Source organism: Notamacropus eugenii, chromosome 3 (genome assembly GCF_028372415.1).
Source record: "Notamacropus eugenii isolate mMacEug1 chromosome 3, mMacEug1.pri_v2, whole genome shotgun sequence".
Classification (NCBI taxonomy): Eukaryota; Metazoa; Chordata; class Mammalia; order Diprotodontia; family Macropodidae; genus Notamacropus; species Notamacropus eugenii.
The window spans coordinates 205587743-205613107 of NC_092874.1; the positions used below are offsets into that span (position 1 = coordinate 205587743).

The 25365-nt window shown below is 36.2% G+C and overlaps 2 protein-coding genes across 9 annotated transcripts in view; one reads left to right on the forward strand and one right to left on the reverse strand.

The window, feature by feature from the left end:
- Positions 1-25365, reverse strand: part of DCP1B (decapping mRNA 1B) — a 73466-nt gene that overhangs the window by 22502 nt on the left and 25599 nt on the right. For all 8 annotated transcript variants that reach the window (XM_072650137.1, XM_072650135.1, XM_072650136.1 and 5 more), the window contains one exon: positions 270-336. In XM_072650137.1, the coding sequence (XP_072506238.1) occupies positions 270-336 (67 nt within the window). The remainder of the gene's footprint in view (positions 1-269; positions 337-25365) is intronic.
- Positions 5055-25365, forward strand: part of CACNA1C (calcium voltage-gated channel subunit alpha1 C) — a 1037023-nt gene continuing 1016712 nt past the window's right edge. Inside the window, exon 1 of the mRNA XM_072650128.1 lies at positions 5055-5551. Coding sequence (XP_072506229.1) covers positions 5413-5551 — 139 coding nt within the window. The 5' untranslated portion in view covers positions 5055-5412. The remainder of the gene's footprint in view (positions 5552-25365) is intronic.

Genomic DNA, 25365 nt, shown 5'->3' on the forward strand with positions numbered 1-25365 from the left:
AAAAATAGGCTGAAGCTTATATATTACATAAAAGTAAAATGTAGCAGGCAGACATCTATGGCTATTTTTTGTAAAATTTCCCTTGTCAAGTATTTCTAATATTAATTATCAGTATTTAACTTCTTGATCATCATAAAGTGTTTCCAACAAGAGAGATGTCACTAACATTAAAATGTATTTATATGTTTGTGTGTGTATATATGTATGTATATTATATACACAAACACACACACATGTGTGTGAACAGACAGCAGCTTATCACTACTTACCTTTTCATGAGCTCTGCAATTCTTTGGCATTCTTCCTTATCATAAAACCAAATTCCATAAATGGACACTGCAAAAACACAAATGTAAATTATGAGCAACTTCTCAACTACAAAACAGCGAGCATTTCCTTTTCTCTTCTTCAAAGATATATTTAATGAATAAAAATAATCTTAGAAATCAAAAGCTTAAAAAAGTGAGCCTTGAATTTGGATGTAAATCCACAGGGAAATTTGCAATGATTATGAATGTGTAGATTTAAATAATGACACAAATCCTAGAAAATATTTTATTTACTTGAAAATACATTGATTAATAAGATGTCTTCAAATCAGGTGCTCAAAAAGTAAAAAAATTTCTTAAGTAAATGAAAATAGAATGATCAAGGAACTGGAATTCTAAGATTTGGACTTTGTATCTCCTTTCTATCTTGCAGGAACACATTTTATCTTTATTTCTGTGTTCAGAAAAATTGATATGGGAACTATTCCCAGGAAAGGTGTCCTCCTCTCCCCCCTCCCCCCACCCAATTAAAAGCTATAACAAAAAATAGGCATAGTTTTAAATTTGTAGAAGGAGACTACAAAAAGAAATTTAAAATAACTAATTCATTCTTATTTAATGTACATTTCTTGAGATGATTAGACATGATTATAACTTAATAGTTTATTACATGAGGGAAAATTATAGGACAATGACAGTTACTGGTTTCTAATGCATTTGAAAATAAACTCCAAACTTTATCATTTGCTCAACTACATAAACATAAGGCTGAAACATTGACAAAATACATTTCAAACATTATCCTGCTTCCCTACTGAGTTTCTACAACAAACTCTTAGTGTGTTTGTGTGGGATACACCCTCCTTTGACTGGTTAGGGTGATTAAGTAATGTCAACTCTCCACCTCCTCATCTGTGTAGTCTTCTGCTTTCACACCCTTATTTTAATATTGTTTTATGGATTCAGTGAGTTCTCTTTGCACTATTTTGATTTTCAGAGTTTCCTCCTCCTCCTCCATCATCATCATCATCATCATCATCATCATCATCATCACTATGTGCCAGGCACTGTGCTAGACATTTGACATTTATCATCTTATTTGATCCTCAAAACAATCTGGAGAACTAAGTGCTATCCCCATTTTACAGTTGAGGAAACTGAGGCAAATATAAGATAAATGACTTTCCTGGAGTCACACAGATAATATGTGTCTGAGGCTGGATTTGAACTCAGATTTTCCTGACTCAAGGCCTCGCATTCTATCACTGCACCACACAGGTTTCCTACAGTCTATTCTATGTCATGTATTCTTCTAATTCCTTCTTCCAATTTTTATTTCACTTGTAATTTTATTTTTTATTTCTTGTTTAGTATTTGAGGTCAAACCATTTTCTCTGAAGCTTTGTTTGCAACTGTTAAGAAATTATTTACTTTTGGCTTATCTCTTGGGCATCTCCTAACCTATAATATGTCTCCATAGTATTTTGAATGGTCTTCTGTTTACTCTTCATCTTTATTTTCAGTTGCTGATTTGAGACTTTGTGCCAGGGCTAGAACCAACACCCTCCCAAATTCTTGGATGATCAGGCCTCAATATCTTGGTGTGCAGCCACTTACTTCCACGTCCCCTTCTGTGTCTGTCCTCAACTTAACTCCTGTAGTTAATTTAATCCCCTGTTCCTTCCTCTAACTCCAAGATTGTGATTTCAGAGTGTTGATCATCAGGGCCCTTATGTATCTCAGATCAACCTGCTATGGGCTTCTGGCTCAATATGGGCATCTGTGTTGGAGTGCTGGGGTTTCTGTCCCAATCTCCTGCCTTCCCCACCCACACCCACTCCAGAAATTCCCTATCAGGATACTCCAGGCTTCCTGCCTCCTGGAAACAGGGTGCTAAATTAGATTTTAGGTGGGAAGGGAGAATTTTTGTCAGAGCACAGGCAGATTTCCCATTTGTTTACCTGCTACTGACTTCTAGGGCGCTAGAGTTCCACCATTGCTGCTCCTATCCCTGAACTCAAGGTTTTTAACCTCCCTTTGAGCTTCCTCACCTGACTACTTGGAATATCCTACACAGCTAAGAATGGAGAGATAAGGGTTTCAGCTGCCCTTGAAGCATCTCTGGTCAGAATGCTGGCTGGCTTTGCCTCACTAGCTTGCCTTCTTGCTGACTTCTCTCATGGTAGGGTCATCAGATTTCTGTATTCCTTTTCTGTGTAGTCCTGTGATGCATGAGAGAACTTACTGCTTTCCTCTTCTTAATCATTATTCAATCTGGTGCCCTTTTAAGATTTTTGCTGCAGTACAGGCTGAAGAGGAAACAAAGGTCCATCCTCTTCCTCTTGATATCATCTCCTTTCGGTCTTATGATACTCTTCTGACCTCTCTGAATTTTTTTTTAGTTTCTTATCCTCCCTCCCTTTCCCCTCTTCTATTTCTCCATCACAAGGTTTTATTCTTGGTCCTTTGATCATCTGTCTATACTCTTTCCTCTGGTGATCTCTATACAACCATGGTATCAATTATCACCTCTACTAAAAAGTGACACGCACATCTTTACAGTTACAGTAATATATTTGCAATTACTTGCTACATATTACTACCTGGATATTGTGCCTTCATCTCAAACAGAGAGGCAGTGTGGCATAGCAGAGTGCTGGACTTGGAAATTAGGAAGACACAGTTTCAAATCCTGCCTCAGGTACTTACCAGATGTAGACCTTAAACAAGTCACTTAACCTTTTGGTGCTACAATTTCCTCATCTGTCAAATGAGGGAGTTGGACCCAGTGCCTGTGAACTCCCCTCAAGCTTTAAGTCTGTAACCCTAGGTCCCAAATTAAAGTGACCATCTTTCCTATTTCTATTGATCTGTCCAACATTATCTTAGTTATGCAGATATATAATCTCCAACTTTTTAAACTTTTTCTTCTTACTATTAACCACCTCCCATCCAATCAATTAGCAATACCTCTCATGTCACCCTCTCCACTCACATGGCTACCACATTAGATCAGGCCTTCATTACTCTGGTGTATACATTACTCCTAACCACTCTTCCTTCTTCCCTCACTAAACCAATCCTTTATACTGCTGCCCAAATGATATTTCCTATTACCATCATATTATATAAATTCTCTAATTAAAACTCTTCAAGCACTCCCAAATATCTTCTGAATAAAATATAAACTACTCACACCGTCCTTCAAAAGGCCCATACAATCTGGTTCCAACCAAATATTGGTTGATCGGCTCCAAACTATCTTTCCATTGCATTTCATATTTTCTCTTCTTCATGTGCACATTATTCCAGAAAAATTGGAATATTTTCTGCTCCTCTCCCCCCTGCCCAATTCTTGCTCTGTCTGTTTCTATGTCTGTCCTTTTGCCCATGGTTTCTCTCAAGCCTAGAAAGGGCCCCAAACTTTTCTTCTCCATTTGTTAGAGCTCCTTCTTTCTTTCAAGGTCCAAATCAGGAAGTTCCAGTTTGAAGCCTTTCCCAAACTTCAAGCTAAATATGGTCTCTTAATACTCTCTCCCTGAATAAATTATTTGTACACAAGTCTTCATCCTTGTCCCTCACCTCTATGTATTAGTATGTGAATTCCCAGTTTTACAGAAGTTCAAGTTTTACATAATGAATCCTTTTTATTAAGGGTATTTGTTCTGTGAAGTTTGGATTTAGTCAAGGGGTCACACTTGAGGACTGAGAGGGCCACATGTAGCTTTGAGGCCACAGATCCCCCACCCCTGAAGGGACAAAGTCAGCAAGGGTACAGGGTGAGTCACTTAACTCTGTTTGCCTCAGTTTCTTCATCTGTAAAATGAGCTGGAGAACAAAATGGCTAACCACTCCATTATCTTTGCCAAGAAAACCCCCAAATGAGTCATGAAGGGTCAAACACGACTCAAAATGATGGAACACTAAAAAAAAAGGAATAGGATCTCTGTTATATCTATCTTTGTGGCCCTGGATCTAGCCTAATGCCTTCTAATGGAAGGCACTTAAATGTCAGTTGAAATTAGTTGAATTATAAGCTTTAGGCTACTATTTGTGGCATCTGACATGAGGAACTAGGTCTTCATTTGGGAAAAGTGTCATGAAAACTGTTAATATACACCAGCAGGGCAATTTGACATTGTCAGTACCATGGTATAACTGAAATGCAGATTTGGGAAAGGAAAGTGCTAGGAAAACACCTTTAAAATGTCAAAAGGTAAGGACAGAAAAACAGTATTCCTGGAAATTATTTTAAGACATGGAGGAGACTTCTCCACATCAGGAAATATTTTATGACTATTCAACCACATATAAGGTAGTTAAACAGCAATATAGCTTTAATATTAAAATGACATAATTTGAAATAGTCCTTTAAATTCTGAGTAAAGTTTAATATGAATGTCAAGTTTAAATATCAGGAAATGGTAACCCAAATGGCCCAGTACTGGGCAATGATACATATTACAGAATAAAATAAAGAAATGAAATGACTCAGAATCACCCTTAACCCTTGTATCCCCCCTCCCCCAGCCCCAACAATAAAATATCTTCATGACTTCAGCAAAATCCCATCAGGACCAAGGTAGTGAATTTCATTAATGTAAAAAAAAAAAAAAAAGCAACTGAAGTTTTCTGCCAAGGCCTCCACACCTCTGGACAAACTTATTGCTCTGCCCCACAAGAGGTTATATCAAACTAGCTAGTGGTGGTGTATGAAAACCAGAGCTCCTCATGCCTCAGGGAGGTGAGGAGCTGACAGGCTGACACAGACCATAATTTCATACTTCAATCCAAGTTTTCTTTGGATAAAATTGATCTGACTTTAACCAGACAGTGATCATTACAACAAAGAAGGAAAAGGACTATGTGGCAAAAGGATAAGAATGAAAAGACCTCTTTTAGTTAAAAAAATTATTTAAAATAATTTTTTATTTAAGAAGAATTTTTACAGTAGCAAATGGCAATGTTTACAAAAATTAAGGAAAGTGGTCATGGAAACTTCTGCAGATTAAGATGTGACGGACATGCTTTCCATGTTTTTAAATTTTGAATTTTAAAAAGTTCCAAAACAGAACTTTTTTTTTTTTTTTTTAGAATTCCAACAAAGCAACAACTCCTACAGGGGGATATTTGGACATTTACAATGCTTCAAGCCTTTGTTAAGTCAACCACTCCTGCATATCAAACACTACCTAGTCATCTTCCAGCAGAAACAGAGGGGAAGTTTAAGGGCACTTTGGTGCATGAAGCTCAACTCAACTGTTTCTACATCTCACATGAAGGTAAGAAAGTCAATAATAACATAAAGAATAAGAAAAACATGTTGAAATTTGTTGCAATGTATCTTATTGATATTTAAACATTTAAATAGTATGAGTCCTATTCCATCACTATATGGACATTTCTTTATATTTACCTGGGTACCTAGCAGACTTTCAATAATCTGATGTCTGAGGCCTGTCTAATCAAGTTCTGTCAATAAACACACGCCTCTGTAATATGTTATGCTATAGAAATTCTCAGAGGGAAGGCGCTGAATTGTCAGCTTCAACAGGTAATAGCATATTAAGCATCTATTTAAATTAAAACACTGCTTCTACTTCTCTTTTAATTATTAGGTAAAAGAGATGGAAATTTTAGGTCTTCAGGGAAATTTTAGAATTAGTTTTCAAGTGTGAATTCACACAAAGCAAGTCAGTTATGATTAGGCTAGTATTCTGTTGTTTTTCAGTTTGTTGAAAAGATAAAAATATTCAATTTCAAGCTGTTAAAAGAACGTGCAATTGATTTTTAGAGATCATGTAATCACAAATTTTCATTTGTCATAACCTAATTCTTTGCAGTGTGACACACATTTAATTGAAAAATTCTTGGAAATTTATTTATATAGCGTATTCTCCTTACAAGGATTTCTTTGTCTTGATTACATTGATCATAATCTTTTAAAACATTTCTGTATCCCCATTATTTAGCACAGTTAAGTAAGCACTGACTACTCTATATTTTACCCTAAAAAATTTTCAGTTCCCATTCTCTAAAATGAATCTTTAGTTTGTTAATTATTTAAAAAGCATCAATGTTGTTGCTCATATAATTTTAAAGGATAGGGGCACATTTCCCTGTACTTAGGCAATGGATAAACTACATGTACTGGAATAGAAAAATTTTACAGGATATCACAGTTTCTTGTACTTTGTGATGCTCTTTTCTTTTTTGACAATATTGCAAAAGCAACTGGAAAAAAAGATTCTTGGTTGGCATAAAATATCAGTTATATTTTTGTGATTCCTATTTTAAAATCCAGGATTTAAAAAAAAAAACTGGGGATATCAGTTAAATTGAAGATTCCCTAGGTCTTTGAGGTATCAGATAGGAAAAATGTCTTAAAAGCTATTTTTTTTTCATATAAGATGGATATCTCTAAGTCATGGATATATATACACAACTATCTATTTATCACTGTAGAGAGGGAGAGAGCATAGTCCTTGCTGTTGTATTATTTCTTAGTTTATTATATCTGCTTTAAAACTGTAAACATGCAGAGGGAAGTTATTGTGTGTATACATACAGATATATGTACATATGCCCATAGAGATACACTGCACTTACAAACGTGATTAATAGTGACAAACAAATGTTAATAATAATAGTACAATAAAGTTATCCCAAAAGGCTACAAAGTGTTTTAGAAAGTTCACAATGGTCAATGGAATGGATAGTCACATATTTAAATGAATTTAGCTTCCTTAAAATTGACTAGGATCTATTTACATAACTTGTCATCTTGAATGGAACTTGCATTACTTCTAAAAAAAAGAACATGAAGAAAAACTAAATAAGCTTCTGTTAATCGGCTTCTGTCTTCCTGCTACATATGCCTATCTTATCTTTTAAAGGATGTCTGGAATTCCCAGTGTTGGCAGTATGCTTGCAGCAGTAAACGCTGAGGTCAATTGTTACATTGCCCATGCACTGACAGCCATAGATGGAAAACAAAGACTATGCTTGGCTAGTGACATGCTGAATTTGTACTACTGGTCGATCCTGAATGCTTTGTACTGAGTGCTTTACATTTTAAGTAATGCCTTTAATGTATTGTTATTTCACTCCTCTTCTGCCTTAGTCTTACTGATCAAACAGGGGCATAATCTAATAAGATATAAAACCTTTACTGGCCAGTGGCAAGCAACATAGCACTGTTATCTTTGGTCTCCTGGTCTGTTTCTTTTCACATGACATAGAGTTTTACTATATCTCACAAATCAACATTCCCATGATCTTGAAATATCACGGGGTTAACAGAAGATGTGATAGTTGTTGTTTTAAGGATAATTCATATCCGTGAAAACTTTATTTAGAAGAAGTGGTAGAGAAGTTGAATATACAGTTTAAAGTAAAGAGCAACTTCTCTCTAAAACTGGCTCTCAAAAAAGTAAAAATATAAGAATTAAACAAAACTACCAACTCAGGTATTTCACTGATTTGGATTAAATTAGCATTTATTCTAAACTCTAAAAGACAGTATTCTCAAAATGAAAAATGGATTTATTAAACATCTTAAATTTATACCAAACACAAATCACGTCACTGGGCCTACCTACTCCATATAAGCAGTCTTGGTCCTCAAAAATTGAAAGCTCCTGGTTTGGAAATATCCTCAAGTATAGAAGGCTAGATTCTTCATCCTTCCATACCTCTATATGGTATTTAACACTGCTCTTCTAATTTCTACAAATTTTCAGGGAAAGTCTCAAATAAGAGTATTCCACAATAAACTTGACATTTAATTTTTAAATTAAAAAATGTGATCTAAATAGTAAGCCAGATAAAAGCAATCTATCTCCTTATCTCCTACCTAAATTATTTTATCCATAAGTGTATTGACCACTTTGACTAAAAAAATCATTCATATATATATATATATATATATATATATATATATATATATATATGTATACATATATATATATAAATTTCCTGGATTACTAATAGCTCACATTTTAGAGAATACTTTTCTGAACAACAGCCCTAAGATAGATGTTACAAGTATTATTATTCCCTTTTTCAAGATGTAGAAACTAAAAATCAGAAAGGTCTCTCAAGACCAATAGTTGAACAGGCAGTTATTCTTAAGACTATGACATATAACTAAAATCTACAATTAGAGTCATACAACAAATACAGAAGTGTTATGAGGAATAACAAGAGTGAATTACTTTATAGTACTTTAGTTTCAAAATGGAGTTTTATAAAAACTTTCAGAACAAGGAGGCTAGCTCAAACACAGACGAACTAGTACAACAGGCAAACTGTTCCTCTTTCTCTTGTAGTTCTAAAAAGTTTGAGATAAAACATACATACACATACACATACATACACATACACACACAAGTGATCTACTGATCTGACTACAGATAGAACATTTTTTTGTATGTTCATTGACGACTATCATGGAATCTCAGAATTGGAAGGGACCATCTAGTCCAACTAAAGAATACTTTCTGTAAAAAAAAAAAAATTGATAAATGGCCAACCAGTTTTTGTTTAAGATCTCCAGTGAAGGAGGAAAGTCAACCCATTCCACTTCTAGACAGATCTAGGTGTTAGAGATTTTTTTTCTTGTAAAAATCCTATGTTTGTTCATGGTTCCTAGTTCCGTTCTTTGGATCAAACAGAAAAAAGTTTAGTTCCTCTCCACCTGACAAGCATTCATACCTAAAGACAGTTCTCAGGTTCATCCTCAAAGCACCTAAAGTATTCTCTTCTTTTATTTTTTAAAATTTAATTAATTTGTTTGTTTTCACTTTTCAACAATCACTTCCAAAAGTTATAAATTTTCTCTACTGCCCTTTCCTCTCCCTCCCCAAGATGGCTTGCAATCTTATATGGGTTCTACACATAAATTCTTACTAAAGACATTTTCACATTAGTCATGTTGCACAGAAGAATTAAAATGAAACGGAGAAATCATGAGGAAAACTAACCCAAACCAAAACATAACATAAGAGAAAATAGTCTGCTATTCTGTGTTCTAATTCTATATTTCTTTCTGTAGAGGTAAATGGCATTTTGCCTCAAGAGTTGGGAATGTTTTAGGTCCTTGCATTGCTCTGAAGGGCTAAATGTATCAGAAGCAGTACTCTCACACCGAGGCTGTTACTGTGTATAATGTTCTCCAGGTTCTGCTCACTTCACTCACCATCAGTTTATATAAGTCTTTCCAAGTTTTTCTGAAGTTCGCTTGTTCATCACTTCTTAAGATTTGTTCATCCATTCCCCAATTGAAGGGCATTCTTTCAATTTCCAGCTCTTGGCCACCACAAAAAGAGCTGCTATAAATATTTTTGTACATGTGGGTCCTTTGCCCATTATGATCTCTTTGGGATACAGCCCTAGAAGAGGTACTGCTAGAGCAAAGGGTATGCACATCTTTATAACCCTTTGGGCATATTTCCAAACTGCTCTCCAGAATGGTTGGATCAGTTCACAGCTCCACTAACAATGAATTAGTGTTTTCCAACTCTCCCACATCTTCTCCAACATGTATCATTTTCCTGTTTTTTCATGTCAATCAATCTGATAGGTGTGATGCGGTACCTCAGAGTTGTTTTGATTTGCATCTCTCTAATCAATAGTGATTTAGAGTATTTTTACATATGACTATAGATAGCTTTAGTTTCTTCCTCTGAAAACTGCCTGTTCATATCCTTTGACCATATATCGATTGGGAAATGATTTACATTCCTACAAATTTGAATCATTTCTCTATGTATTTTAGAAATGAGGCCTTTATCACAGACACTAGTTATAAAAATTCTTTCCCAGTTTTCTGCTTCCCTCCTAATCTTGGTTGCATTGGGTTTGTTTGTGCAAAGACCATTCAATTTAATGTAATCAAAATTATCCATTTTTCACTTCATAATGTTCTCTATCTCTTGTTTGGTCATAAATTTATCCATTCTCCATAAATCTGATAAATACACTATCCTTTGCTCCCCTAATTTGTTTACAGTGTCAATCTTTACACCTAGCTTGTGTACCCATTTGGACTTCATTCTTGTGTAGGGTGTCAGGCATTGGTCTATGCCCAGCTTTTGCCACGCTATTATCCAATTTTCCAGCAGTTTGTCCAACAGTGAGTTCTTATCCCAAAAACTGAGGTCCTTGGGTTTATCAAACAGTAGACTATTACATTCATTGACTACTGCATCTTGAGTACCTAACCTATTCCACTGAACTACTCCTCTATTTCTTAGCCAGTACCAAGTGATTTTGATGATTGTTGCTTTATAATATAACTTAAAGTATTCTCTTCTACAACCTAAATATTCTCAATTCAGTTCCTTTAATAAATCAATTCAATAACCTTTAAGTACCTATTACTGCTGGGTACTGTGCTAGGCAGAAAGAGTACAAAGACAAAAATCAAAGTCCCTGCTGTCAAGTGGCTTATGTTCTTCTAGGGGCAGGGAAAAACTCAATACATACATAAAAAATTAAATAAAAATATATATGCAAAGTAATTTCTAGAAGAAGGGCCCCAGTGAATGTATTCCAGGAACAGTGGACAGCTTATACAAAAGCATGGAAGTGGAGATAGAAGGTTGTATATGGGGAATAGAAGTAGTCCAGTTTGACCAGAATGGAGAATGTGTGAAGGACAGTAATGTATACGCAATAAGCTTAGAAAGGTGGGCTCACATGGCATGACCCCAAGGTCCTTTACCTGTCTAGTTGTACTCCTCTGAATATTTTCCTTCCTAAGATGTGGTATCGAAAACTGAACACAATCCTTACAGAATACAATCCTAATGTGACTTGGGCAGAGTACAGTGAAACTACCTTCCTAATCCAGACATTATATAGCTCTTAATTTGGACACTGGCCTGTATATACTAGGTACTTAATAAAATATTGTTGAATTCACTTGAATTCATTATGCCAGGTGGCATTGTGAATAAAAGTACTAGACTTGGCATCACTTCAATAAGCATTTATTAAATGCTTCCTATGTGCCAGATACTATACTAAGATCTGAGAGAACCCTGATTCAAATCTTGCCCCAGATACTAGCTGTGTGACTATGGGCAAGTCACTTAATCTTTCTCTGTCTCATTTTTATAACATTTAAAATAAAGGATTTGGGCTCAATGGCTTATGAGGACCCTTCCAGTTGCAAATCTAGGACTCTAATCTTAAGAATTTATGTATGCTACATCTTTGTCATGTGAAGACAAAAAATTACAAGGATATTTATAGTATATATGAAACATGTAAAGCCATTAAAAAGCTTCAAGAGTATTTCAAAGAATCCTAGAATCTGGGAATCTATTATATTCTACATGAAAATAGAAAAAAAAAATCCCAAATAGAGAATTTAATTCATTTAGAAAACATAAAACTGGTGAGTGAAAAAAAGTAAATAAAACTTTTCAGTGTAGATACAACCTATTAAACACTTATTAGGAGGATTTAAACATGACAAATTATAGGCAAAAATTTCAACATAAGCACATTGTTTCCCAAACTATAAAATCAATATGTTTTAGTCCAAGCAAATCAGATTTTTATTTAACATTTTCTAAGCACCATCTAAGCTTTCTTAGCCTTCTGGAATATTCCAAGCTTTCCACTCTTTCAAAGTGTTAGCTGCTATTCTTGTGTGATTCTGACAATGGTTGCACAGTATGTGAATTATTTCTTTCTGGCTGCTTACAACATTTGCTCCTTAACCAGTGGGTCCTAAAATTTGAATGGCTGTAAGATATCTGGGCAGTTTTCCTTTAGGATTTCTTTTTTTTTTTTTAATTTAAATTTGTTTATTTAAGTTTTCAACAAAAATTTCCACAAAATTTTGGGTTCCAAATTTTCTCCCCATTTCTCCCCTCCCCCCACCTCAAAACGCTGAGCATTCTAATTACCCCTATCATCCTCTAACATCCCTCCCTTCCGTTATCCCCATCTTCTCTTTTGTCCTGTAGGGCAAGATAACTTTCTGTACCCTATCACCTGTATTTCTTATTTCCTAGTTGTATGCAACAGTTGTTCCTAAAACTTTGAGTTTCAACTTCTCTTTCTCCCTTCCTCCCCACCCATCCCTTTGGGTAAGGCAAGCAATTCAATATAGGCCATATCCGTGTAGTTTTGCAAATGACTTCCATAATAGTTGTGTTGTGTAAGACTAACTATATTTCCCTCCATCCTATCCTGCCCCCCCATTTCTTCTGCTCTCTCTTTTGACCCTGTCACTCCCCAAGAGTGCTGACTTCTACTTGCTCCCTCCTCCCACTGCCCTCCCTTCCATCATCCCCCCCACCCTGCTTATCCCCTTCTCCCCCACTGTCCTGTATTGTAAGATAGGTTTTCATACCAAAATGAGTGTGCATTTTATTCCTTCCTTTAGTCGAATGTAATGAGTAAGCTTCATGTTTTTTCTCTCACCTCCCCTCTTTTTCCCTCCACTGAAAAGTCTTTTACTTGCCTCTTTTATGAGAGACAATTTGCCCCATTCCATTTCTCCCTCTCTTCTCCCAATATATTTCTCTCTCACCCTTCAATTTCATTTTTTAAAGATATGATCCCATCCTCTTCAATTCACCCTGTGCTCTGTGTGTGTGTGTGTGTGTAAGTGTAATCCCACTAACTACCCAGATACTGAAAAAAGTTTCAAGAGTTACAAATATTGTCTTTCCATGTAGGAATGTAAACAGTTCAACTTTAGTAAGTCCCTTATAACTTCTCTTTGCTATTTACCTTTTCATGCTTCTCTTGATTCATGTGTTTGAAAGTCAAATTTTCTTTTCAGCTCTGGTCTTTTCATCAAGAATGCTTGAAAGTCCTCTATTTCATTGAAAGATCATTTTCCCCCTGAAGTATTATACTCAGTTTTGCTGGGTAGGTGATTCTTGGTTTTAGTCCTAGTTCCTTTGATTTCTGGAATATGACATTCCACGCCCTTCCATCCCTTAATGTAGAAGCTGCTAGATCTTGTGTTATCCTGATTATATTTCCACAATACTTGAATTGTTTCTTTCCAGTTGCTTGCAATATTTTCTCCTTGACCTGGGAACTCTGGAATTTGGCCACAATGTTCCTAGGAGTTTCTTTTTTTGGATCTCTTTCAGGAGGTGATCAGTGGATTCTCTCAATAGTTATTTTGCCCCCTGGTTCTAGAATATCAGGGCAGTTTTCCTGGATAATTTGATGAAAGATGATGTCTAGGCTCTTTTTTTGATCATGGCTTTCAGGTAGTCCCATAATTTTTAAATTGTCTCTCCTGGATCTATTTTCCAGGTCAATTGTTTTTCCAATGAGATATTTCACATTATCTTCCATTTTTTCATTCTTTTGGTTTTGTTTTGTGATTTTGAACCTCCTTTTCCATTTGGCTAATTCTGCTTTTGAAAGCATTCTTCTCCTCATTGGCTTTTTGAACCTCTTTTGCCAATTGAGTTAGCCTATTTTTCAAGATGTTATTTTCTTCAGCATTTTTTTGGGTCTCCTTTAGCAAGGTGTTGATCTGCTTTTCATGCTTTTCTTGCATTTCTCTCATTTCTCTTCCCAATTTTACCTCCACTTCCCTTACTTGATTTTCAAAATCCTTTTTGAGCTCTTCCATGGCCTGAGACCATTGAATATTTATTTTGAATGTTTGGGATAGAGAAGTCTTGACTTTTATGTCTTTCCCAGATGGTAAGCATTGTTCTTCCTCACCTGAAAGGATGGGAGAAGATATCTGTTCACCAAGAAAGTAACCTTCTATAGTCTTATTTTTTTCCCCTTTTTTGGGCATTTTCCCAACCAGTTACTTGACTTTTGGGTCCTTTGTCAAGAGTAGGGTATACTCCGGGAATCTGTAAGATCTCAGATCCTCCTGGGTGGCACAATCAAGAGCATACACTGGTCTGGGAGCAGGGACAGATTTCTGTGCCCAAAATCTTAGTAGAGTTTCCTCTCAACAGCCACCTGGCCTCCAGTTCTGCCAAGCCAGCACTGGGGGGCTGAGATTCAGTTAAGCTGTGGGGGCAGGGCCATCATTCAGTGTGAGACAAAGATAAGCTCCCTCAGGGCCTCTACACAGGGCTGAGGTAAGAATGGGCTGCTCAGTGCCCCCAGGCATTTTACAATACAACAATGGATGCAGGCTGCTGTGGGAACTGCTGCCTGCCCAATATGGCCTCCATGGCCACTGCCTAAGGTTGGAGCTATGGGAAGGCCCTTCTCCCTTCCCAGCCAGCTGAAAAAACCCTGTCACTGACCTTTGGTACCTGTGGGTTGAGGGATCTGCGAAGCTGCTGCTGCTGTGACTGGGGATTCCACGACTAGAGATTCTGCCCCTGAGGTGTCCTCCACTCGACCAAGACTGCTCTGGGCTTCACTCTGTGGCTGGTGCAACACACATTTCCCGTGGGCCTTTCAGGTCACCCTGGGTTGGAAATCTCTTCCACTCTATTATTCTCCACTTCTGCTGCTCCAGAATTTGTTGAGAGTTCCTCTATACAGGTATTTTATGGGCTATGTGGGGAAAGCCTGCACATGTGTGTCTTTCTACTCCGCCATCTTGGCTCCGCCCCTCTCCTTTATGATTTCTTGAAACATATTTAAGCTTTCTCTCTCTCTCTCTCTCTCTCTCTCTCTCTCTCTCTCTCTCTCTCTCTCTCTCTCTCTCTCTCTCTCTCTCTCTCTCATATCATGGGTTCCAAGTAGTCCAGTGATTCTTAAACTATCTCTATTCAATCTGTTGATCAAGTCAGTTATTTTTCCTATGAGATTTTTTCATTTTCTTCTCTTCCTCCCTCTTTCCTTTTACTTTATTTTATTGCTTGATGTCTCATGGAGTCATTAACTTCTATTTGGCCAATTTTGATTTTTAAGGAGTTATTTTCTTCAGTATTTTTTGTGCCTCCTATATTAAACTATTAATTCTTTTTTCATAATTTCATTTCCTCTTATTTCTTTTCCCAATTTTTCCTCTATTGCTTTTAATTTTTTCTTTTGTTCCTTTTTAATCTCTTTCTTTAGTCTTTTAGGAATTCTTATTGGGTTTGTGTCCAATCTACATTTTTCTTTGAGGTTTTGCCTGTAGGTATTTTCAAGTCATTGTCTTCTTTTGAGTTTGTGGCTGGAGCTTCCCTGTGATGACAGTAGCTTTTTGCACTCAGATTCTTTTTTGTTGTTGTTCTCATCAAATCCATTTCTCAACTCATAATGCATTTATTTTTAAATCTTACTTTATATTGCCCCATCTGAGTTTAGGAGCTCAAAAGTACCAAATTTTTAATTATTCAAATGTCTAATCACTTAGTCATATTTGAACTCAGAAGATCTGGGTTCAAATTCCCGCTCTGCCACTTACTAATTTGCTTCCTCATCTACACAATGAAAGGGTTGAATTAAACCTTTTTTCTTTAAATATATTTTAGTAAATGGAAGACTTTAGTTCTCATATATGTAATGTTATTTTTTAACTCTAATTCTCAAACATTATGCTAACGTCCTTATGAAGGCATGCAAAGATAATATGTGGAAGCTGTAACTCACGAAAAATATGATTTAGATTCGACTTCTTAAAAAACAATAAAATAAATTATCTACAATAGGAAGGAATGATGCAGTGGAAAGACTGCTTAATTCAGACTCATAAAGCTTAGAGTCAAATCTTACCTTTATCACCTATGGCTTGTATGTCCTAATCCAAGACACGTAGATTCTCTGGGTCTCAGTTTTCTCACCTCTAAAATTAAGAGGCTGTACTTAGATGGCATTGAAGTTCCCCTTTAACTATAAATCAATGATCCTATGATTCTGTGACATTTGGCATCAGTCTTCTTTCCCAATAAAATTGTATTCATACTAAATGTTTAATAAATGTCATTGGTTGACTAATGTAGTGTCAACAATGACATGAAAATAGATGAAGCAAAAATCTGTTGACTTGGATACTTAAGTTTTCTTATTTTTTTTAAATTAAAATCTTTAACATTGATTTGCAATAGTAGAAAAGGAGTGAGTTTTCAACAGGGTTAAGCTTTGCTCAAATATTCAAGTGCATCTGTGGTCCCATCAACTCAGGAATTTTCTCCAGTGAAGCAGATCACAATCTATCGAAGTCTATTCATCCTGTACCTCTTGCCCATGTCTTCCAAAAGGTTCACCACAGAAGACCTACTCAATATGTTACGTATTGAAGGCCTTCTTTACTTTCTCCCAAAGTTACAAAGGTGCCAGTGGAAAATCCTGGCTATCCACTTGCCATCCTTTGCTCTTGTCTTTTGTCCAGACCATCTTCTCTTTCTGCCATGCAATTCCCGGATAATATGCTTTACTCCTACTCTTCTTTAGGATTCTTCATTGGTTACATGTTGTACTTTGCACACATCAAACTCTCTTGAAAGGCTGTAGATTTCTAGGTCTTGTTGCCATAACAGCAACACCAATAAAATGTGTTCAAAAGATGTTTGTTCAGTCATTTTCCAGTTGTGTATGACTCTTTATGACCCTATTTTGGGATTTTCTTGGCAAAGGTACTGGAATGGTTTGCCATTTTCTTCTCCAGCTCATTTTACAGATGAGGAACTGAGGCAGTTCTGCGTGGCCCTCTTTCACTTCTATAGTGAAGGTAGGCAGAATGGGGGTGGGGGGAAAGAGGCTAAGAATCACACAGTTTTTAGATCATCAACAAACTGTAATTAGACTGTTTGTACTCTCAGTGAGAAATCTTGGTTCAGCGACTAAAGAGTGAAGATTCTGCTAGAGGAGCTGAATCCTATTAATGCTGACAAGTAAAGGAAAGTGGGAAGTTACAGCTTAATGGAAGGATGCCTCACACGTACTCTGGTGGAAAAGAAAGGAGTTAACTGTATGAACACTAACAAAAGTTACAAGAAATATTACTTTAAGGGTTATATGGTCATTGTGTATTGTAGCTTATTCTAAATCTTTAATAGATTTTTTCACCAATACAAAGTAATATCAATAAGTCTAGGTTTATGCTAGACATAAAAGAATACACAACTCTACCTATACTGTTAGCAGTTCAGTCTCCTACCCTCCCTATTTCCAAGTTGGTACCTCATAGATTATTTGAAACAATTCTACTAACTATTTTCATAACCATTATTAATCTAGATAGAAAAGAATACTAACATGTAACATATATATATATATATACACACACACACACACACACACACACACACATACATATAGGTAGTTGGTAGGAACCAATGTCAAGTTCACATGTATTCTTAAGTTTCCCCAGCAGTAATTTTGACATCATGTACCTCAAATGAGTCTTATTCAGAAAAATAAATTCAGCCTCAAACTACGAAATCATCAGATATTCATATAATGAAAGCTTGCTCTTTTCAAAGTGCAAAATTTGCTCAAATGAAAATGAATTTACAGTATTTAAGACAGAAAATTAAGTCAAATGCTCAATCATCTGGTATAGTAATTTCCTAAAATATTGTAGGCAACTATGAACATATGATCACTGAAAATTTCTAAGCACTTAAAGAAGTATTTCATGGCAGCTGTCTAGTCAATGAAGCCATCTCAACCTGACAGGTTGAAGGAAAGGTAGCCCAAAGTTCTGAGTTTGGGTCCTGCTGCCACATGACAGTAACAATCTGGCACAGCTAGAGAGAGAACATTGGTCCTATAGTCAGGACAACTACAGTTCAAAACATGCCTCAAACACTTAAGGGGCTGTGACCTGTTAAGGTACTTGAACTCTCCATACTGCAATTTCTTCATCTGTTAAATGAGGAAACTGGCCTTCACAACAGTCTTCTGATGGCCCTTCTAGTACTAAGTTTAAGATCCTCTAAAAGTAGCTGGTGGCAAACTGGATAGAATGCTGGGCTTGGAATTAAGAAAACCTGAGTTCAAATCCAGCTCCAGACACATATTACCCGTGTTACCCTGGAAAACTCACTTCATTTGTTCAGTTTCCTCATCTATAAAATAAGGATCAAATGACATATTTGTAAAAAGTACTTAGCACGGTGTAGGCATGTAGCATACAGTAGATGCTATATTCCCTTCTTCTTCCCTCCCTCTACCAATGCAAATAAATAACTGCTCTGAAACTTGAGTCTAAGAGAATTGCCTGAGGAACTGATAGGTTAAGAGACTTGTCTAGGGTAACAGAACTGATATAGTTGAGTAACAAGACTTGAACTTAGGTCTTCCTGATTCTGAAATTGGTTCTCTATCCACTAATGTTATTCTGTATTTTGTACTACATGAAATCCAAGGGGAGGACATTCCTGCCTGAGGATATCCCAGAAAGTTTCTAAGAAGGTACGGTATTTGAGTTAGGCTTTAAAAGATAGACAGAAATTTAAGAGTTCTCCTGGTCAGAATGGGGGAGTGAATGGAAGCAGAGTAGATTAATTCTTACAGGCATACTAGCAAAGAACAAAAAAGTGCAATAGATCAATAACGATTAAAAAATAATAAAAAAAGAAAAGTATGGTAAATATCTTCACCCTGCCAAGTGGGCACAAGAAACCACTCTGGAACCTGTAGAAAATAAGCTTGAGATCTATTTGGAGAAGTCCAGGCAAATGTAGTGATCTGAGGTCTTCTAGTACAAGCCAAAGGTAAAGGAAAGCCTTTGCACCTCAGGAACCTCAAGTAGCACTGTGAACCAATGTATTTTTTGTATCTATGGATTTTTCCTCTCTCCTTGGGGTACAGACCTAGTAGTGGTATCACTGGGTCAAAGAATATTCATAGTTTACTTTTGGGCAAAGTTCCAAATTGCTTTCCAGAATGATTAGACCAGTTTAGCGCTCCACCACAGATACATTAATGTACTTGCTTTCCTACAGCACCATGAACATTTGTTATTTTCCTTTTTTGTCAATTTTACCAATATAATGAGAATGATGTAAAACCTCAGTTGTTTTAATGTGCATTTCTTTTGTTCTAAGTGATTTGGAACATTTTTTTTTTTAATATAACTACTGATAGTTTGGATTTCTTCCTCTGAAAACTGATCACATCCTTTCACCAATTATTGACCAAATATCTTTTGATCATATCTTTAGGTCAATTAAGAAATTTTATTCTTATAAATTTCAATCAGTTCCAAATACATCATAGAAATGAGAGCTTAATGAGGGAAACAAGCTATAAAGATTTTTATTCCCAGTTAACTGCTCCCCTTTAAATTATAGCTAAATGGGTTTTATTTGTACACATACTTTTAAATTTTACTTACTTAAAAGTGCCAATTTAATCATTTGTGATTCTCTCCATTCTTTGGTCATGGACTCTTCCTTATCCATAGATTTGATATGATGCTACTGTACCTAAATCATATATATGTGCACATATATACATGTATGTACATATGTACATATATACATATATAGTGAGAGATGGTTGGCCTATGAATGAATGAATGAATGAATGAATGAATGAAAAAACATTCATTAAGCACTTATTATGCGTAAAGCATTGAGCTAAGCACTGTTGACATATATAGAAAAGTAAGATAGCTCCCTTTCTCAAGGCTCACATACTAATGACAAAAACAATACAAATGGAAGGTTTCAGGTGCAAATCAGATGAAAAGAGCCTATGGTCCTTAAGGTACAGTAGGAAAACAGACAGAAATGGCTCCTCTTTAATGTCATCTCCACTGATTAAACTTTTAAAAGTTTCATACTGAACCATTTGACAATGCCAATGATTTAAGTGGCAACGATTTTTTTTTCTAGGTCTTCAGAAACTTTGGCAGTAGCACATGAAAGACAAGTTGCCAGGCTGTTACTTTCCAAGGCACTGTTAGTAACAAATCATCCTGAAGATTCCTGCTCTGTAATATAGTTTGAAAATTACAGTTTGGTATTTTAGGCCTCCTTAATTTTATTTATTATTTCCCTTGAGATTCTTGACCTTTTGTTCATCCAGATGAATTTTATTTGTCTATTTTATTTTAGCTCTATGATTACTATTCTATATATTATAACCTTTTAGTAGTCTGATTGGTATGTCACTGATTAAGTAAATTAATTTACATAGTACTAACATTTTTTATCATATTGGCTCAATCTATCTATTTTTGTAAAGAGTGTTTTGCAATTGTATTTATATAATTCCCATTTCCTGTAGTTCCTGGAAGGTAGTGTCCTAAATATTATATATTCTTATAGTTATTTCCCTTTCGTTCCTGCTGGATTTTACTGTAAATGCACAAAAATATTTATGTGAGTTTATGTCCTACAACTTTGGGTATATTACTTAAGTTACTATTCAATTAATTTTTTAGTTGAGGGTCTGGATTTCTCTAAATAAACCATCATATCATCTGCAAAAAGTGGTAATTTTTTTCCCCTTTAACAATGCTTGTTCCCTCAATTTTTAGCATTTCCAGTACTATATTAAGTATCTGAATAGAAATTTTGAAATGCAAACACAAGAGTAAAAGGAAACTTAAAAAGGCAAATGCATTTGAGAAATTGAAAGGGACTATATGAAGAGTAGGCAGCTAGGTGGCACAATGGAGAAAGTCAGGAAGGCCTGATGTCAGGAAGACCTGAGTTCAAATCCAGCTTCTAGCTATATGAGGGCAAATCACTTAACCCTGTTTGTCTCAGTTCCCTCATCCACAAAGTGAGCTGGAGAAGGAAATGGTAAACCACTCTAGTATTTTTGCCAAAAAAACCTCCCAAAAGGGGTCACAACATGTCACTCATGACTGAAAGAGACTAAACAAGAACAGTAATATAAATGAAGAAGTGCTTGCATTCTAATAGGCAGAAAAAAAGCAAGTATCCCCTCAGACCTCTAATGTCTTCAAATGTCACAGAAGCAGGTAAATAAAACAATCAGATGTTCTCTGGACAGTTTTGTTCTGTTTTAATGATTTTTAAAGTAGAAATAAAAATGATGGGAAAAAGAATACATGAAGGAAGAAGATGAAACTACCTACTTCACAGAATCAGTGTATTCAAAAAGACAACTAATAAACATGGCAAGGTGGGAGTCACAAGAACCTTACTTTCATCTGGACTTGACCTATATAGAAAGAATTTGGTATGAAAACATATTAAATTCAATAAGGAAATAGGCAGAAAGAAGGGAAGGGGAGGAGGTTATGAGGGAAGGGAGAATCTGGATGGAATTTGTCATAAACAAAATAAACCCTAATTTTGGAAAGCAGATTATGAAGGGAGGATGGAAAAGTTTTTTGACATGTCATGTTCTTCTAGGAGATCTATAATTCTTACTTTGCCCCTATGGATCCTGTCTTCAAGATGTTTTGCTGTTGTTACTGCTTTTTGTTTCTCTTCTTCTATCTTCTACTTCTGTGAATTTACATTTGCAAACAGTTATTTCTCGGATTCAGTGTTTTCTATTTTGTCACTTACTTCTGTCATATAGGCTATATGTTCTATTTTCACAATTCTTATTTTCTATAAAGTCATTTAAGAACATTATGCTGTGATCCTATGCTTTCTTGGGAATCCACAGGGTCCCTGACCTCATCAAGATTCAATCAGTTTTCCTTTGTTTTGCAATATTTATTTATAAATATCTGGACTCTAGCTGACCCGGATGCCACTTGCCCTTATGTTATCAAAACCTTCCCTGTTTATCTGCTTATCTTCAAAGCCTTCAAATGAGTTTTTAATTTTTGAGATCTTTGGTAATTTGTCTTTTTTCATTAAATTCTCTTGTTGCTCATTATTTGACTCCTTCCTCTTTGATTATGATTTCCCTGGAGGCTGGAATTCAAAGCAATCTCACCCTCTTCCTACTCTGTATAATTTATGTTTCTTTGGTCTCAGTCTCTGGTTCAAGTGACTTCTGGGGGCCAGAATTCAACTCAGTTGGATTCTAGGCCCTCTCTCTAAGGCTCAGTGGACTGTAAATATGATCACATACAATGCTGTTCTATCCCAATTTTCTGTTTCTGTTCCTCAGTTCTTTTTGCTGAGCTATGTTGTAGCACAGAGCACTGCCTCATTGCTGCCTGAGTAAGAACAAGTTTCTGCCTTTTGGTTTTCTGAGACACTAAGAGGAGGATAGGGTTAGGGTTAAGTTCTGTTTCCAGCCCATGAGTTAGCCTGTGTAGCCTACCCAAGCATAGTTTGGGGGAATGGGAGAAGAGGATAATGAATGAATGTATTAGGGGTTAAGGATTAGCATCCTCTGATGTTAGTTCAGCAAGTTTTTACCTCAGTAGGGATTCTTGATGTCCTAGATCATGGAGAAATTGTTTTATTTCTTGTGCATAATTCCTACTTTGGACATGTTTGAGAAGTCATAAGGATCACAGAAAATGTCTAGTCCTCCATCTTGTTTGGTCATCTGACCCAGAAAGGGGAAATCAAAAGGAAAGAAAAAAAAGGTTAAATATTGTTGATCAGAGACTACAGGAAGGGAAGAAAAAAGGCAGTAAAGTAAATTGCTTCAATTACAGAACACTAGTGTTGAACACTCCTCTTGCTTCCTTCTTTGTAAAAAGGAGGGTAGGAAGAGGGTAAGAGAGGACTATGAGAACAGGATGGAAGGAAATACCCAATTAACAATCATAAATGTTAAAGGAATAAGATCATCTATAAAGTGGAAGCAGATAGCAGAATGGATTGGAAAGTAGAATCCATCAATATACTGCTTATAAGAAAGAACACTTGAATTAAACAGAGTTAATAGTAGGAGAAAGGGGCAGAATAGGTAATACTTGAAATGAACTAAAAAAAGCAGGAGTAGCAATCATGATTTAATACAAAGAATAGGAAAATTACATACGATTGAGATAAACTACATTGAGAAACTGCTATTAGGTCTAAAGGCACCATATACAATGAAATAATATCAATACAAAATATAAATGTGCTAAATGGGACAGCATCCAATGCATTAAAGAAAAATAAACAGAAAAGTTAGACAATATGAACATTAGAGATTTGAATGGATTATTTTCAGACAGATAAATATATAAAAAAAAGATTAAACAAGAAAGGAGTTAAGGTCCTGAATAAAGTTTCAGAAGTTAGATATGACAGATCTCTAACAATCACTGAATGGGAATGGAAAGGAAGATGCATATTGCTCATTACCATGTGGCACATTTACAAAAACTGATCAAGTATTAGGACATTAAAACCTAACAAAAATTTGCATTAGCAGAAATGGTAAAACATGTACTTTACTGACCACACTCAATAAAATTATATTCAGTGAAGGATGTTGATAGGATTAAAAATTAGAGAGTAAATCTGTGAGTCAAAGAATAAACCATAGAAACAGAAATTTTCATCAAAGAAAATGACAAGAAAATAATATACCAAAGTTTTTGGAATGTGGCCAATGCAATCCTAGGGGGATTATGGATCCTAGATTCTATGAAAACATTCTGGGAATTAGAGATGCACAACTCAAAATTGTGTTTAGACTCTCCTGCCCAATTTGATATCCCAGAATGAGAACCCCAGAGTCCTAAAGAGATTCTATAAAAGACAAACTAGGCAGATAGAGAGATAAGTGTAGAGTACAGAATATAATCTGGAGTCTAGGAACTTTCAGAGTAGTCCCAGAACTCTCTGTTTGAGTTCAACAGTACCCAAGCCCAGCTCAGCCTAGTCTGAATCTTTTTTGAGGTTGGCTGTAGAAGAGTAACTTTTGGGATATTTTGGGTAGACCTAAAATGGCACTTTCTGCCCAGCTGCGAAAGGGCATAATGCTTCCTCAACTCATGACTGTGACTTGAACTCTGCTCTGGAAGGAACAGTCTTGGGGCAAAGCACTCTAGGAAACAGAACCTGAGGTCAGCCTTAGCCTAGCAGGGAAAGCAGTCATAGGGAGCTCTAGGCATGGTCCAACTAGTTGCCACAGGCCCAGTTCAAACTGTGGGAGGAAAGCAAATTCAGCTCAAACAATTTGTGAAATCTATAGTGGGAATGCAGCACAAGAGTATTCCTAATCCTAGCATCAGAAGTAGGACCCCAGGTTTTCCTATAGCACAGAGAGTCTGGGACAAGGAGACTCCAGGCAAAGCCCCAAAATTCTGCAAAAGGTTCATCTACTCTGGAACAGTAAGGAACTGTTCACAAAATCCATATTCAGAGCTTAACCAAAAAGAAGGGCTCCCATGAGCAAACCAAGGAAAACTCCAGTCACCATGAAGTAATACTTTAGTTTGAGAAATACTCAAGGGGTGAACCCCAAAGACAATAGCAACCTCATAAGTCCAGGTAAAATCTCAGAAAAAAAATGTCCTGGCTATAGAGACTTCAGGATTACTTGGAGGAAATATAATCAAGAGATTCTGAAGGGAAAAGCCAAGGGGGAAAGAAAGGCAAAGAAATACAACAGTAGAGCTTTAGTTCCACATCTTCAGTGGCCTACTAGATATTTTGAAGGCAGCTAAGCACTGGGGGATCCAAAGAAGGGCAACAACGGTCTCTGCCCTCCAAAAGCTCTGAGTGTCCTGAGCACATCTCAAATCCAACAAGTCCAAAAACTGAACTCATGATCTTTTCTTCTCTTCTGAACTTGTGTCTGCAAAAGGGCACCAACATCCTTCCAGGTATGCAGGTTCACATCAGTATCATCTTTGACCTCTTTACTCTCATCAACCCCACCGAATCTTGTTTTCATTCCCATAACATTTCTCCCATCCATGCCTTATTTCTACTCACACAGCTACAACCTCAGTTCAGGTATTTATCAACTTTCACTTAAACTATTTCAATAACCTCTTAATTAGCTACCTTTCTTCCACCTCTTCTTGCCTGAACGACCAAACTGATTTTCCTAATGTGCAACTCTGATGTTACTTACTTATTCAATAACCTACAGTGACTCCTGAAGATCCAACAGAAGTCGTCTGTTTGATATTTAAAACCCTTCACAATCTGGTCCCAACCTACCCTTTTACCCTTACTGCACAATATTCCCCTCCACACATACTGGGTCCAATCAAACTCACCTTTTTGCTGGGTTCTCATGTATAGCATTCCACCTCTCACTTAATGCCTGCATATACTACCCCCTACTTCTATCTTCTGGAAGCCAAAGTTCCCTTCAAAGTTTGACACATATACTACTTTCTTCGTGAAGCCTTTTCTAACTG